This window comes from Gadus chalcogrammus, chromosome 14, assembly GCF_026213295.1.
Source record: "Gadus chalcogrammus isolate NIFS_2021 chromosome 14, NIFS_Gcha_1.0, whole genome shotgun sequence".
Taxonomy (NCBI): Eukaryota; Metazoa; Chordata; class Actinopteri; order Gadiformes; family Gadidae; genus Gadus; species Gadus chalcogrammus.
The window spans coordinates 22,677,789-22,695,765 of NC_079425.1; the positions used below are offsets into that span (position 1 = coordinate 22,677,789).

The 17,977-nt window shown below is 47.3% G+C and overlaps 1 protein-coding gene across 1 annotated transcript in view; it reads right to left on the bottom strand.

The window, feature by feature from the left end:
* The window catches only part of igdcc4 (immunoglobulin superfamily, DCC subclass, member 4), a 71,143-nt gene that overhangs the window by 42,120 nt on the left and 11,046 nt on the right, over positions 1 to 17,977 (bottom strand). Inside the window, exon 2 of the mRNA XM_056607191.1 lies at positions 10,518 to 10,859. Coding sequence (XP_056463166.1) covers positions 10,518 to 10,859 — 342 coding nt within the window. The remainder of the gene's footprint in view (positions 1 to 10,517; positions 10,860 to 17,977) is intronic.

Genomic DNA, 17,977 nt, shown 5'->3' on the forward strand with positions numbered 1-17,977 from the left:
ACTTGGGGCATGGGGGATATTACATAGGCCGGACGTAATAGCACCCCCTACTGGCCTGCCAACACCTGCACCAGCACCATCTGGTGTCCCATCCCAGAGCACACCAGACCAGCCCGCTCACACCAGTGTAAGTGTAAAAAATACATGGATATCCATTGGATATCGTGTGAAGGTTAAATGAGTAATACAAATATAATATAAATGCATACAACCTCCACTGTGTTATTGCCAAATCGGGAAGGCATGCCCCACTATTTATCTCCTCAAGGCCGAAATGCCGCAGCAGTTTAAAGCTTCCTAACAGAACAATTTCCTCCACCTTCACACCCGGGCGGGAAAGCCTGCCCACCTCTTTATGCCTGATCTCGTGTCTACTCATCTCTCTCAGGGTTGGCTATAAAATCCTCATCAAATATGCCTGCACAGACAGACAGAGGACACACACACGCACACCCACACACAAACACACGTACATATACACACACAAACAATGAGACCCCAACCGGGTTCATGGACAAGCCCTAACTCAAGAAACCAATCATGACACCAACTCCAGTCTTGGGCAGACAGGTGTGCCCAGGGCAAAGACTGTAGCTTCAGCCACAGTGTCCTCCTCCTCCAGAGATATACTGCAACGCTCTGCATGCTGGGAAATTGAGTTTTAATCTTGATTCAAGCTAATTCCTGGAACGGTTCTCCAGGATCGATCAAGGGCACAGCATTGGTGTGCATGTTTATTACATTTCTGCTTGTTTAGTAGAAGGACACTAGGACTTCTACTATTACAAATACTATGAACACTGAGCGATATGGATACCGCCACTACTGCTACAACAAAAGCAACAAAGAACAAGAAGAAAGTCACCTATTCAATTTCGTTGTATAGGTGACTGTGGTGACTTGTGCAATGACAAGTAAAGTATATCTGTCTGTCTGTCTGTCTGTCTGTCTGTCTGTCTGTCTGTCTGTCTGTCTGTCTGTCTGTCTGTCTGTCTGTCTGTCTGTCTGTCTGTCTGTCTGTCTGTCTGTCTGTCTGTCTGTCTGTCTGTCTGTCTGTCTGTCTGTCTATCTATCTAAATGACTAAAAAGCACGAGCCCTAAATTGGACGGCGTGCTGTGCTGCCCTTCGTCACGACGACTGTCAAGCGGCCTGACTCACGCACACTTTCAGGAGGTACAAGCTTTGGCTAAATGAATAAATGCCATGTAAATGTAAAGGAAAATGACAGCCGGCCACCAAGGCTGCTTGTTTTCATGCACTAAAGCAATCCCAGGTACAATAAGGTAGGGTGCCAGGGAACACAATGTAATAACATGTTTTTTATAGCCTTACATTTATCAAATGGCATGAGGAAAGATGAAAGTACAACATCATAAGAAAGGACAGAATCATATGGTGTTGGGGGTAATGAAAACGTATAATGTTTGGGGACCCTATAAAAAAAAACCAGAGTATCTCGCGGAAAGAGTAGGGCCAGGATGAAGCTGAAGATACACGAGACGACAAACACACTGGTGAACCTTTTTCTAAAAGCTTTCAGAGTTCCTCGTCTGGTTCCTCTAACCAATCGTAACATGTGTACCGAGCTTTGAGGCGGAACCGATCCAGGAAAGAAAGGTTGAATTATCCATGGAGGCTTATCCAACACGTGCAAGACCCATCGACCCCAGCGGTTTCTAATGGTAGCCTGCACAGTGCAGCCTGGACAACATCGGGAGGAGCACAATGTGTAGGGGGTGTGTTGAGTATAAATGGATGAATACCTGGGTAGAATGTGCATGCTTTTATTTCATGCTACGACCACCCGGGTGGGCTGGCCTACTGCGGGATCAGCCCTCCCTTGACTCATCAATTTTCCGCCGTTGGCCGTAATCCACTCGACTGTTCTCTGGAACCAAACCAAACCGAGGCAAGTTTCTCAATGAGTGCCCAAGGGCTGACTCACAACCTGGGGCTAGTCCCGGTGTGTGTGTGTGTGCTACTGGTCTTCTGGTCCAGGACCAGCAAGAGCTCCAGAACTAGCAGCAGGCCCAGGAACAGCAACAGATCCAGGACCAGGGGCAGATCCATGTGTTTTTCTGAGCCACACGTGGCTCTCAACGCGGAAGGAGTGGATGATTAACCCTGAGACCTGGGGTTATGACACACACACACACACACACACACACACACACACCCACACACACACACACACACACACACACACACCCACACATATACAGACACACACACACACACACACACACAAGCAAACACAGCCACAGACATACAGTCACACAAACACACACACACACACACAGCCACAGACACACAGCCACAGACACACACATACACACAGCCACAGACACACACACACACACACACACACACAACGGAAACAGTTTTACTCCAGAGGGGCATCCCTGTGGGGGTCCCACACACAGTGCCTGGTTATCAGCGTGTGAATGGGTGTTGCACTAATGTGCTTGCATTCAGGTTTGTGTTTTCGTACATTTGTACGCGTGCGCGCGCGCGTGTCTTTCTGTCCGTGCCTGCGTGCGTGCATGCATGCGTGAGTGTGTATTTGTGCGTCCGTGCGCGTGCGTGTGTGTGTGCATTGTTGAGTGTTGGCTGACCTTTATTGTCCCTTCATGATCTTGATAAATCGACTTGTTCTGCACATGCGTAGCATGCTACAGTGTGCATGTGTGTGCGTGTGTTTGCATGCGTGTGAGCGTGTGCTGAATAAGGAGCTGATCAACACCAGTGGCCGCATCCCAGCGTCGCCCCGGTGGGTGTTCCAAGCAGAACTCCAAGGCTTGGAGGAAACAATTGAAGTTCCTCCACACATCTATAAGAACTGGTCATCTCCGGGTCTGAAGGTGCAACTCCTTAACCGACAGGCGAGCTAAGGGGAGCAGAGAGCTAAGCTTAGCTCGCTGCTCCCCTTGAAGCCACTCACCAGGGAGTGTGTCTTTCTGTCGGGTCCAGGATATGGCTCTCACACACACAAGGAAGACATGACACATCCAGTTGAAACAATAAATACAAACACGATTGAACAAATACAAAAGTAATAGATAAAGAAACCGATTCAGAGAAACTAGATGAAAAGACGATGTTGATTATTGTTTTGCAATCGCTGTGGTAGTAGTATTAATAGAAGTTAAGGTTGCACCATTGCTATGATTAATGTTTCCAGCGGGAGAACAAGTGTCTTAATGAAATTGCCAGTGTTGATCCCTGGATCGTGATCCCTAAAACATAAATCGGTGTAATCCTTGACGTGAGACACTCTGTTCTCATCTTCTAATCTCTTCCTCCAATGCTAGTTTGCGTCTGTGGTTTTCCTACGATGTTTTCCAATTGCATCTCCCCCCTATCTCGTGATCTTTTTCGAACCCTGTGTATCCCTTTAGTGACCTGTACAGCAAATGGAGGAAATTCATTAAACAAGCATGTCAATCAAAGATAGTCTATAAGTAAATTAGGATGAAGAATAAGAAACACTGTGAACTAATCACAGTGGTGAATGGGAGCACCTTTTTCAAAAAAGGAGTTTGTTTTGTTTAATAATTGTATATATTACCCTCAAATGTTTTTACTTTACTCCATATCCGTCAAATAACTGCAAAACTAAACTAACGATTGAATGAGGGAATCCAGAGACCATAGATGACAATACCTATTCAGCTAACTCTGGTATAGAACCTGTTCTGTACATGGTCCCAGTCAACTAAACCAATAAATTAAACACAACTAAACAAAACTATTCAGCCCTCGTTCATGCTCTTTTTGCTTTTACACTCAACCCTTTCTTTCCCTCTCTAACCCTCTGGCCTCGTCTGTCTCGTTCTCGGGCCCCACAGATATCATGTTTCAGGGGCCCCCCTCTGTTTCTCCCTTGCTCATGCCTGTGCTATCTAGTAAAGATACATCAAGGCTTTGAGTTTAGCTTGACATACACTTTCTGACACTTTAATCAGGGCAGCTAGCCTCCCTTCCTTTTGATTTCACATGTTCCCCAGCCATTTTATGAGCTGCCGCTGACATTTTAAATGGAGGTCCTTAAGTCAGTGGAATACTGATAGACTGACTGACTGCCAGAAAGACAGACAGGCAGCCGGGCAGGTAGGCGCACATACAAATAGGCACACACACACACACACACACACACACACACACACACACACACACACACACACACACACACACACACACACACACACACACACACACACACACACACACACACACACACACACACACACACATGCATAGTATGAGGCCTTTCAAAGTGGTTGGCATTAAGTCCAAAGTATATTTTTAAAAATAATGTTTCGATGGGGCCGCACTCATGTTGTGAAATATTTCACATCAGGATTCATCACTAAGTGGCAATTTTATTTTATAGTGTCGGGATTTTGAATTGGCTTAATAATTCAATGAAAGGATATCAAATCTGAAACGCTTAACAGTAATATATATATATAATATATCCGTTGAGCCTCGTCAAATATAATTTCTCTTTATCTAATCCTTTTTGAAAAGTCTACTATCAGACTATCATCTTTATTACTTTTATGAATCCCCCAATGCTTTAACGAAGCACATAAACTGTGAAAAGATGATTGGAATGTGAACAGAGATATGTTTTTATACATTATATTCATCTGGAGAGATGGGTCATGCTTTTGTTAATTATTCTTTTCAAATAAGCATACTGCTCCAGTCGCTTTCCTTTACCATCTCGTCCGGCGGGAAACTACGGCGGAGCGGCCCAGTGAGGGGACCACCGCTCCGGATTCCAATCCCTCTCCATGGTCGGTGCGCTCTGGTTGGCGGTCCGGGCCGCGCCAGGGGCCTTTACCTCCGCTGCAGGATTGACGGTCGACCCTGCACGGCCTTGGTGGACACTGGGTCGACCATCTCCCTGGTGCGTCCGGGTATTTTTCCGGGCACCACTGGTGCACTCTCAGGGGGGGTGGACGGCGGCAAGCGTCCGCCTGACGACCGTGACGGGACAGGAGAACGGAATGAGGGGGAGGAAGCGGCTGGCCGTCCGGGTGGGTGACCGGGAGGTGATGCATGAGTTTTGGCTCGCCAATCTTCCGGGACTCATGCATCATCGGCCTGGACCTGCTGACCCGTTGGGGTGCCAGGATGGACATGGCCGGAGCAACCATCACCGTCGGAGACTACGGCGCTCCAGTCCGGACGGGGAGGGCACGGGGGCTCTGGCGGCCAGCGGAGTAGTCGCCAGGTTCGGCCTCTGCCCGGTTCCTGCATTCCCCGTGGCCCTGTGTCTGTTTTTGCGGCTCGGGATGAGGACTGCAGGCTGACAGGGCTGGTGCAGCATGCCATAGACACCGGCTCTGTTCGGCCCATCCGCCTGCGGCCCCACCGATTAGCACTGGCCAAACGACAGGCGGTGGAGGAGAAGGTCCGCGAGATGGCTGCCGGAGGGGTGATCGAGCCCTCGTCCATGCGCGGCTCCACCCGTCCTGGTAAGGAATAAGGATGGAAACTGGAGGTTCTGCGTGGACTACCGGCGCCTCAACGAGGTCACTCGGAAGGACTCATACCCGCTGCCACGGATCGACGGCGCCCTGGACTACATCGGGGGGTCTAGCTGGTTGGGGCCCGAGGCCAGACCTTAGACTGCATCCACCATCGGGCAGGGGCTGTGGCAGTTACGTGTCATGCCGTTCGGACTATGCAACGCGCCTGCGGCGTTTGAGCGGATGATGGAGAGGGTGTTGGCGAACATCCCCCGGAGTCGTGTACCTGGAGGGCTTGTTGGTGCACGCCCGCAATTTCGGCGGGGCGCTGGCGAACCTGCGGGAGGTTCGAGAGGCCATCCTCAAGGCCGGGTTGTGGCTGAACCCTGCCAAATATTCTCTTCTGGCCAGGGAAACGTTGTTCTTGGGGCACGTGGTGAACGAGCATGGTGTAGCCACTAACCCGGCCAAGGCGGCAACGGTCCGGGACTGGCCGTGCAGAGTTTTCTGGGCCTGGCGGGGTACTACAGCCGGTTCGTTAATGACTTTGCCACGGTCACCAGCCCCCTCTACCGCCTAACCGAGGCGGGCCAGCCATATGTCTGGGACAACGCCTGTGCCACGGCCTGTGCCACGGGCCTTGGCCCGACTCCAGGCGGTCCTCACGAGGCCCCGGTTCTGGCTTACCCCAACGCTGGTGGTCCTTTCATCGTCGACACCGATGCCAGTAACGTGGGGGTCGGTGCGGTTCTCTCCCTGGGGGTGGGAGAAGGGGAACGTCCCGTGGCCTACTTCAGCAGCACTCTCAGTCGGGCGGAGCGCGATTACTGCGTGACCCGACAGCAGCTGTTGGCTGTGGTCCTGGCCGTGCGGCATTTCAGGCCATGCCTACATGGCAAGCGCTTCCTGATCCGCAGCGACCCTGCGTCCCTCAAGTGACTCTTCAGCCTTAAGAACCCTGAGGGCCAGGTGGCTCGATGGCTGGAGGTTTTGCAGGAATACGACTTTGAGATCCAGCATCGAGCGGGGCGTCTCCACAGCAACGCCGAGGCACTCTCCCAACGGCCCTGTGCAGTCCTGGAGTGTCGCTACTGCCTGTGGCAGGAGGAGAGGGCCCACAAGTCTCCGATGGTGGCGGCTCTCCAGACCACCGAGGCTGACCAGACAATCGGTGAGGCGGAGGGGTGGCTTTTTCTGACGGCGAGTTAGATGGAGCAGCAGCAGCGGGCCGACGAGACCCTGGCGTTGGTGAGGGACTGGCTGGAGGAGGGGCAGCGCCCCAGCTGGCCAGAGGTGTCGGCACGAGGGCCTGAGGTGAAGGCCTACCACTCCCAGTGGGGATGCTTCCAGCTCCACGATGCGGTGGTCCACCGCAGATGGCAGTTTTTTTGTCGTCCTTGTTTGTTATTAGGTGAAGTGGGGTTGATGGGTTCAGGGTGTTATTTGGTTGCGTGTAGTTCTGTGTTGTTCAATGTTAACATGTGTGTTTATCGTTGCCACCACAGTCACTGACCATGACATGTTTGTTCGTTAGGTGTGCTGTTTCCTTATGCGTTGTTGGTGTGGAATAAAAGTAGCCTGCAGTCGTGCGGTGTATGGGACGCAGAGCTACCGTTGAATTAAGCCTGACTCTGTGTACTTCTTGCCCGCCGCTACAATATACACCGCAAGCAAGCACATGCGCACGCACTACCCACACACACACACACACACACACACCGCACGTCAACACAAAGGCAGCGACACATACACGGAAGCACACACACACACACACACCCACAAAAACACACCACAGGTAAGACGTTTAACGGCTCCGCCATCGGCACACGCGCAGGTAAGAACACACACGCAATCACGCACATGCGCACGAACATACACGGAAACGCACACACAAGCATGCGCACACACCGCACGTCAACACAAAGGCAGAGACACATACACGGAAGCACACACACACGCACGCTCAGGTAAAGAAGTTTAACGGCTCCGCCATCGGCACACGCGCAGGTAAGAAAGCACACACCGAAGCGATACTCGCCCAGGCAAGACGTTGCTTTTAAACACGTCGACAAACTCTGCCAGGTAACACGTTCTGTCTATAGACTGTAGAAATTGCGATAAAATTTCAACTCAACAAGCAACGGCGTTCATTCGGTCAGATAAAAAACGTTAAATCTAAACATCGCACCGACATACACAGAACGAATCATGTCAATAGCACAGTATGGTGAATTGTGTCTATAGAGTCAAACGCAAGACTACACTTTGTTACTCAAATGGAATATTACTCAACTCCTTGACACTCCTGAAATGTCTTCACACTTTGTTGCTCAAACTTAATATTACTCCCCGGCTCCTTGAGCCGGGGAGTATGTCTTGCGATATTGATAACCCCCCCTCCCCCCTGCTGGCTGTTTTAGTTGTTTTATATTTTGTGTGTATGCTATGTGTGACTGTAGGCTACTGTTGCCTGTCTTGATCAGGACACTGGAAGAGATGTTTAATCACAATGATGATTATTATTTTTCAACTAACCAAAATAAGTTGCCTTGCATTTTAAAATGTCAACGCACTTTTCAGCCCTGAATAACAGTAAAAGCTATTATAATAATTGATTTGCATGCATAGTATACTACACTTTCCATTAAACAATTACCCCTGTTACCATTAATTGACTAATTTTATAATGTAATCAAATGCTCCGCACTAGCTGCTTTCAGACATATGTGTAAGTCCTGATATTCTCCTTTGTGTGAACAACATATCCTGACATTCGTACCCTGAAAATCTCCTGAATAATACTACCCCTAATTTTTTCTCTGTAGGAAATGAAAATTACCTTATGTGAATGAGGAGTAGAAAGTCTGTATTTCTAACACCTCTTCAGTGGGCGTGTTGATTACGGTTCTGCATGTCATTGAGTGGCCCTCTAAATGATAATCAGCTATTGCCTTTTGTTCGCTGAATGGTTAAAAAATATAAAAATGTTGGCACTGCTATTAAGAGTAATTTGTGGTGAACGAATGTTATAGGTTGTACAATTATAGGCAAAAGGTTATTATATTATGTGCTCAGAAATTTGTTACATTATCGACTGGGGTTTCCACATTATTGCTAAAACTCTAGTTACAATAATGATGTTAGAAATTGTGTGCACAATGATAAATGCCCCCCTCCCTCCCCACCCTACCCATGTGCCTGGCCTGTAATGGATTGCAAATAAACATGAACACTAACCTCGAGATAAGGAGCAAACCTTTAACAACACACAAAACAATGCATCCGCACAAAGGCTTTGTGAACGCCTTTCTGTGGTACCTTTCTGTGGTACCAGAACCAAAATCAACCACGACGATACTGAAGCACTGACCTTGGGAAACGGGACAAAGGGGCAGCAATCAGCCAGTACATGCAGACCATTCCACCAGAGTCACTAGCCCCCCCACTGACAGACACCCCTCTACTACCCCCCCCCCCCCTTTTCCGGTCCCCCCAACACCATGCTCTCTCTCAACAGGTCCTCGTCTAAAACAGCTGACACAATAAGCCCCTTCCCCGCTCCCCGTAGAAACCGTCCTGATGAACAACGCTGACAGCTGATTGCAGAGGCCCACTTCACACAGAAGAGGGAAGGAGTCTTTTTTAGTGGAGTGGTGTGTCACTGACGTCTCTCTCTCCCTCTCCCTGTGTCTCTCTCTGTTTCTGTGTGTGTTTGTGAGTGTGTGTGGGTCTCTCTCTCTCTCTTTTCCTTTCTCCTTAACAATCTATTCATCTCTCTCTCCCTCCCGAGCCCCTTCTCTCTCTAGCCCTCTCTCTCTACACAGTATCAGTTGCTCCCTCTCTCTATCTATAACACTCTACCGTTTCATTCTCTCTCATCAGTCTCCCTCTCAACGGTCTGTCTCTCTCTCATCAGTCTCTCTCTCTCTCTCTCTCTCTCTCTCTCTCCATTATCAGTCTCTCTCATTTCTCTCTGTCTCCGTCTCTCTCTCTGCACATTATCATTATCTCTCTCTCTCTTTCTCTTGAACTCTAAAGTATCAGTCTCTCTCTCTCTCCCTCTCTCTCACTCCACATTACCAGTCTCTCTCTCTCTTTCTCTCCGACTGTAAGGTATCAGTCTCTCCCTCTCTCTGTCTCTATGTCCTCTTCTCTTGTTATGCCTGACTCATCACGCCTCCTTCGTCTTATTGGCTTTTCGTTCTCTTGTTGCTCTAATCCAGATGCCCACTTAGAGAGGCCTGCTTTGTACGGAACAGTACCTGTTCCCAGGACACACACACACACACAACCACAACCACAACCACACACACACACACACACACACACACACACACACACACACACACACACACACACACACACACACACACACACACACACACACACACACACACACACACAATAAGACCCCTGTCTGAGTCAGAGGACAATCAAGTTCATCTCAATGGAATGGAATGATCCTGAGAATTTGTTTGAGTGTGTGTCTGAGTGTGTATGTATGTGTGTGTGTGTGTGTGTGTGTGTGTGTGTGTGTGTGTGTGTGTGTGTGTGTGTGTGTGTGTGTGTGTGTGTGTGTGTGTGTGTTTGTGTGTGTGTGTGTGTGTGTGTGCGAAGTTTGTACGTGTATCTGTCCACACCTGTGTGCGCGTGTATGTGCATTTAGTAGTTTATAGCAAATCAGCAGGAACAAAGCACAATAGGTCTGGTGTGTGTGTGTGTGTGTTTGTGTGCGTGTGTGTGTGTGTTTGTATGTGTGCCCCTGTGTGTGCGTGCGTACCTGTGTTTGTCTGTGTGTGTCATAAAACCATGAAGCACGTTGATGAAACACATAGACATTTCTCACGTCTATTTTATGAACAACATAAAACAAACTTCTTTGGCATCAACACCTAGAGTTTCGAGTCGTGACTTGGTACAATCACATCGATGCGTCGATTGCAACGCCTTGCTCAGTCCAGCTCTGTTGGTTCTGACCCCGGCTCCTCTGCTAACCCACTGACTGTTGGTTCTGAGAGTACCCAGGGAGCACCTACTTGCCAGGAGCACGGTCAGGGTCCGGCTGGTCAGGGTCCCCAGGGCGCTGGAGCTCATACAGCTGTACCCCCCCTCCACGCCCGGGCTGCCGGGGGACAGGAGGAGGGACCCGTTGGGCAGCTGCTGCCGGTGGTCCCGGGGGTCGCGGGGGTCGGGGTAGTCCAGCTGGTCCCGGTGGTCCCGGTGGTCCGGGGCTAGGGGCCGGCCCTCCCTCAGCCAGGTGACGTTGTAGGGCATCTCGCTGGAGCCCAGGCTGCAGTCCAGCAGCAGGCGTGCGGTCGGCTCCAGAACCACCTGGACGGGGCCGGCGCCGCAGCTCAGCTCCACCGAGAGGGGCTTCTCTGTGGGGAGAGGAGAGGGGCGGGAGGACACAGGGGTTGGAAGTTTGCGCTGCAAGACGGAGGGCGGAAGAACCGCTGTCGGTTTGCTGAATCTATGCCTGTGTAGACCCACACAGACACAGGTACGCACCCACAGAGAGAGAGAGAGGCTTCTCTGTGGAGGAGGGGGGGGGGGGGGAAGAGGTGTGAGGATACAAGGTTTAAAGTCTGCGTTACATAGACAGCGGTCGGAACCCGAAAGCACACGCATGAAAATGATATACAGCGGCACTCACAGTCACACATTAGTGGCATCACCCTCCTACACACACATACAACTCTTCTCTCTCTCTCTCTCTCTCGCTAACTCTCTCTCTCTCTCTCTCTCTCTCTCTCTCTCTCTCTCTCTCTCTCGCTCTCTCTCTCTCTCTTGCTCTCTCTCTCTCTCTCTCTCCTTCCGTTTCTTCACTAAACGGTGCACTTCAGCAGTGCTTTGAGACTCTAACCAAACGTTGCTTTGTGGTGCACCACAAAGATAGATAAATTTAAGATCCTGAGTTAAAGACACCAAACCAAAATGGATGACCAAAGGGATATAATTGCCCTTCTTGTTTAAATCAATAGGTTAACGGCTTTTCAAATCGAAAAGCTTTCAAAGACAATTGTGGTGAAGACCTCTCAAATTCAACTAAAAGGTGCATGACATGTAATCAATATTAATAAATGTAACTATGAATGTATTGTTAAGATGAGAGCTGTTGCACGCACCGATGACTGCCACTAAATCTTTGTTTTGAAACATCCGATAAATTCAACCTTTAATAGCTTTTTATTAATTTGGAATATTTTTGCTTATGGTTCTATTTTTTTAAATGCTTTTTTGTGACAAATATAAACTATGTATAAAGATGTGCATGGCTGAAAAATTCTGTCTTAACTAATGAATCTGAAACATGCTGCATTTATCCCCAAACATAATTTACAAGCTGAATGCCTGATTAGGCCTGTGCGCACACACACACACACACACACACACACACACACACACACACACACACACACACACACACACACACACACACACACACACACACACACACACACACACACACACACACACACACACACACACGTTCTCTCTTGTGCTGGATTAATTAAGTTAATGGGTGATGGAGTTTTTTTTTCTTCTTCTTTGATTAAATGGGCTGTGGCCCTGAAGGATAACTCTCTGATGGAGGGCTAGGTAATGCTTTAAATACCACACCACCGAACCAGAACAAACAGGTGTTCTGCTCACAACACATACACACACACACAGCGCTATACCAGGAAAAATATATACAGTGACACTCACACATTAGTGACACCACCCACCTACACACACATGCACACAAACACAGAATAAACAAATCAAAGACTCAGCATCACTCTCCCCCTCACCCCCCATCCATGTTCTCTCTCGTGTTCAAACAACGGCGCTCTCATTAAATCATTAAAACATTAGCAGCCATTTCACAGCTCACAGCGAGCGGTTTCGTTTGGCCGTGGTTCATTCGGTGCCCAATGTGGAAACCATTATGCCATGCAGCCTTGAAGGGAAGCCAATAGCACAATCATGGATAAATAGTAACACAAAGAGAGAGAGAGAGAGAGAGAGAGAGAGAGAGAGAGAGAGCTGGAGGGAGAGCGAGAGGGAACGCATGGCCACCAACCACAGTGCACAATTTAGTTCATGCCCGCAAATGACGAGGCAGCATCAACCCATCGGGGAATATAGAACCGAGGTTAGGATTCAGATTCAACGCCTTACTGTTTTTCTTAAGGGAACTTGACATGACCTTCAACCAGTGTGTAATGAAAAAGGAAATTAGTTATTACGTAAGGTGAGTTATTAAAATGTGCCCACACAGAAGCTTGCTACACACCTACCCTCGACGCAGACACATACGGACTGCTCAAACACTCCACAACATCTTATCCAGCAGGTGATCAGTCCCCCTGGCAGAGAGTGAGACGTCCACACACACACACACACATCCACACACACACACACACACACACACACACACACACACACAACCCACACACACTTTATGAGGACACAGGTCTAAGTGCCCATTTATTGTCTGGGCTGGTGTGTGCATGTGTGCGTGTGTGTGTGTTCGTGAGTGTGTGTGCGCCTTGTCTGTGTGTGTGTGCATGTGTCTGTTTGTACGTGGACAGGTATGTGTTTATGTATGTGTGTGTGTGTGTGTGTGTGTGTGTGTGTGTGTGTGTGTGTGTGTGTGTGTGTGTGTGTGTGTGTGTCTGCCTGCATTCGTGCCTGTGTGTGTGCTGTGTGTGTGTGTGCGTGCGTGCATGCCGATGTACGTGGCCTTGTAGGAGGTGGGGGGAAGGGCAGACTGCTGCTGTTAGGCGACAATGAGGACAAGTAATTCCTCCCAGTTGTCATGTGCAGGAAGGAGCCCTGCTGCTCACACAAGGGAAAGGAGTTGGAAGAAAGAATCAACGTGAAGCGCCAGGTGTGAGTTCTTCGTAAAATGCATTAATAAACGTGAGAAAATATCATTACCATATCCTTACTGAATATGTGTTGGTAAATGTGTCTAAATATTGCTAACACATAATCATGAATATGATATGAAATCATGATATGAAATAATTCATATCATTCATATATGATAGGAAAATCAAGGCCAAATAATGTTTAACAAAAATCAGACAAGAAAGATTGCGAGTAGGGAGCAATAGAAAATGGTGGCCGAATAAAACCAGGAACGCCATGGGTGGAGAGCGAAGAGGCCGGGCAAGGCAGAGTCAGGTGTGCCCACTGTTCACGTGAAGACAACAAAAGGTGAGCGAGAAAGCGTGACGGATGGGGGAGGATTGAGAAGGGCATTACTCTGGGTGCTGTCGAAGCCAGTCCCTTCCTGTCCCCTCTGCTAAGAGCTCACTCATTCACGAGAAAGACAGAGACAGAGACAGACAGAGAGAGAGCAGAGCTATTGTTCTGTTCTACCTCTGTCAAAGGTGGATGTGTTTACGTCCTGATGGGCTGTGCCAACATGTCGGTTTACATGTTCATGTCAAAAGTTGGTTGACAAGGACAAACAGGTGGACTGGGCAGAGACAGAAAGACCGACAGACAAACAGACAGACAGATAAACATTCAGAGAGATGGACAGGCAGACAGATAGCTGGACGGACAGACATACAGATAAACATTAAGAATGATGGACAGGCAGGTAGACAGACAGACAGACAGACAGATAGAGGGACAGGCAGACAGACAGACAGAGGGACAGGCAGACAGACAGATAAACATTCAGAGGGATGGATAGGCAGATGGACAGACAGATAGAGAGACAGACATACGTTCAACATCAGTCGGATATGCAAGGGGGCGGAGCCAGATTAGGCTGTCACCTTTCTTGTCTCAACAATCCGGCTTTAGATCCATGTCTTTAGACTGGCAGCCGGGCTCAAATCTGGCTGAACGGGGCGTTGCTGGGGGCAGGGATCTGTCTTAATGGGCAAACAAACACAAACTTGGCCAGCAGTAATAAACAGTAAAAAAAGAAAAAAGTGTCTGTAAAGGATTCAAATAAACACTGTATAGACTGGCAACTGTGTAAATACACTAATTAAAATCCCCTTCTTAAAGCTTGATCCACTCTCGCAAATAACTTTACTTCTGTAGATTATTATGTAGCGATAGCGAAACAAGGGCGGAACCTATGACATCGTAGGACTGCTGGATGTGAAAGCACCAGACTTACAACCAATCAAACGAAACTATTGAGACCTCAGGGTCGATTTAACCACACATGAAAACCCCTGGAGGCAGGGATTCTTCAAACTCACAGCCAATTGAATCACTGCCTCGGGATAACCGAGGTGTAATTATCCAAAGCAAAAAGCAACTCCCCCCCAACTACAGTCCTCTCTGAGCTTGAGGGCTGCAGTCAAGATGGAAGTCAACATTATCTGTCGAATTAAAAGTATTTAATTCTTCAACAAATAATAATTCTTCTGAAGCAAAAGTTCAGTTAGCAGAGCAACGAAGAACATATGAAAGGCCTATAAAGCAGCTGTTGGACGTTATATCAATGGATGACAGAGAAAATACAATTCGGGGAATGTCACAATTGGTAAATTCCAGTAACAGTGTATTGTTTGCTGTGAGAGCACGGTAATGAGAAAGAGGGCAAGAGAGAGTGAGGGGGAGTGGGAGAGAGAGTGAGGGGGAGTGGGAGAGAGAGTGAGGGGGAGTGGGAGAGAGAGTGAGGGAGAGAGTGAGGGAGAGAACGAGAGAAAGAGTGACAGAGAGATTACAACAGTAAAATAGAGGGGAGAGAGAGAGGGGGGGAGTGGGAGTGGATTGAGAGAGTGAGGGAGAGAACGAGAGAAAGAGTGACAGAGAGGTTACAACAGTAAAATAGAGGGGAGAGAGAGAGGGGGGGGAGTGGGAGAGAAAGTGAGGGAGGGAACGAGAGGGAGAGAACGAGAGAAAAGGTGACAGAGAGATTAAAACAGTAAAATAGAGGGGAGAGAGAGACGGGGGGGAGTGGGAGTTGGAGAGAAAGTGAGGGAGAGAACGAGAGGTAGACAACGAGAGAAAAGGTGACAGAAAGTTTAAAACAGTAAAAGGGAGAGAAGAGAAGATAGAGCGCGAGAGAGAGTGAAAGCGAGAGAGCGAGAGAGAGCGAGAGATAGAGGTTACAACCACAAAACAATCATGGGGGGAATAAATCAATGGACTCCGATTCCGAATGCTCTGGTTGGTTTCAGGATTGGGTAGTTGAGAGAGACTTGTCTCTGGTTTCACGGTCCAAACCACAAGTCCCAGAACCAGGACCACAGGGACTACTAACACACTTCCCAGTTGTCTAAACACTCAAATAAACGGGCCCAATTCATCTCAAGTGGAAATGTCTTCTCTTTCCTTATCCGTTTTCATATTTTTATTCGAAGCAAATAAAAGAAAGACGGCGTTAATTGTGAAGGGGGGCAAGGTATTTCCCGCATATGATTGATATCATGTTGCACCGTATCAGATATCATAAGAACGGGAGGAAGCTTAAACCTAATCTTTCCCCGTGGTCTTAAAGTATTCATTAATACAACATGATTCCATAATGACATTACCCTGAAGTAGCTCTAGTGTGTGTTCTTATCTGAAAAAAAACGTTTTTCACAGCTATACTTCTAGGTTATTTTCTCCGATAGCCAGGGTCACAGTTATTAAAAACATAATATGAAAGATAATCTATAGGTGAAGCAATGAATAGCTTTGCTTCGATGTCAAATATATCAATGGCAATGGCATGGCTCAGCTCTAGTGTCATTAAACAGTGATGTTAACATTTGGTAAATGCCCTCATGAAAAACCCAAGGACAAACACACACCGACAGATACTTGCCGAATATAAGCGCATCAATTTATTTTGGTAAAATTACATAATTGTTTTATTTAACCTTTATTTAACTAATAATTAATCACATTCAGATAGATATCTCTTTTACAAGTCAGCCCCGGCCAAGGTAGCAGAACATAGGACAGACAAAGTTGATCAATGTATGCGCTTATATTAATTTGTGCACATGCCCATTTTGTTGCTGTGCAGTGGAACCTTTCTCCCAGTCTCTGCTGTGTTATGGGAATGGCGCTCTGTGCCCAGTGGTGCTCAGCATCATGGGTGAACCGGATCGCTCCACATCCAGTGTGTGAGTCACTCAGCAATGTGAACAGCTGCTTGGTCCAGAGTTACCCGTCCCAGCTGTGTGTTCTCTCTTAACGACACGGCCAGGACCCTCACAGACTCTGTCATCACACCACACACACCAACATGCGCCCAGAAACACATGTGCACAGCTGCGCGCACACACATACACACATAAATATGGACACAACATGCATGTATGCATGCACATGCATGTTGTTCGATGCTGTTGTTGTGAATATTTCTTAGACAAGTGTGTACACACCCATGCATTTCTGAGTGCATGCAAGCCCAAACACACACACACACACACACACAAAAGCAAAAACATACACACTCACACGTAAAGGTGCCAAATTCAATTTGCGTGATTCAAGGGCTTTGACAGACTGATATGAAGGAAAATGCACATGGGGGGTGATTTTAAAATAATCTATAAATACATTTGATTAAACAATAAACTATTGCAACACTTCCTCTAAGGATGGAGGGTTTAAGATAGCTTCCTCGTAAGGTATGATAATGAATCCAACGATGCTGGGATCATGTAGGGTTCATCTGTATCTCATCTAGATCTCCTTCCTTTCTTTAAGAGAAAGGGGCATCCATCTTGGTTTATAATACCGACGGTGTTGTCCCAGTGGGCTGCATTGAAGCTCTCTGACAGGACATCACAAAGATCAAACTCATGTTCACCGCACCCTGCATGAAGTTCAGCTAATAATACATAATTTAAACTGTGAGTCTTTGCATATGCAAAATGAATGTCAATAAAACAGTGTCTTCTTCTTCTTCTTCTTCTTCTTCTTCTTCTTCTTCTTCTTCTTCTTCTTCTTCTTCTTCTTCTTCTTCTTCTTCTTCTTCTTCTTCTTCTTCTTCTTCTTCTTCTTCTTCTTCTTCTTCTTCTTCTTCTTCTTCTTCTTCTTCTTCTTCTTCTTCTTCTTCTTCTTCTTCGATTTAGTTACTATGCAACAAATAGCTGGAATAAACTCCCAGAGGATTTAAGACTTGACCCAACTCTGAGCACCTTTAAAACAAGACTGAAGACTTTTATGTTTGCTTTAGCTTTCTGCTAAATCTTAAATACATTGCACTTTCTAGAAAGCTTTTTTAACTTTGCCTTTATTTTCTACTTTAATAATAAAATGCCTTTTTAACTTTCTATTTTACCCATTTCTTTGCATATGTTTTCTTTTACTAATCTATTATTTTCTTTTATTGTGTGACAATGTTTATATGTGAAGCACTTTGAGTCTGCCTTGTGTATGAAAAGTGCTATATAAATAAAGTTGCCTTGCCTTCTTCATGAAGTATAGAGATAATGAGTATGGAATTATTCTCCAATTAACAAATAAAACAAAACCTGTCTGATTCAGTTGAATGAAAGCCCTTCCCTTATAATTTCAGTTCTTATGA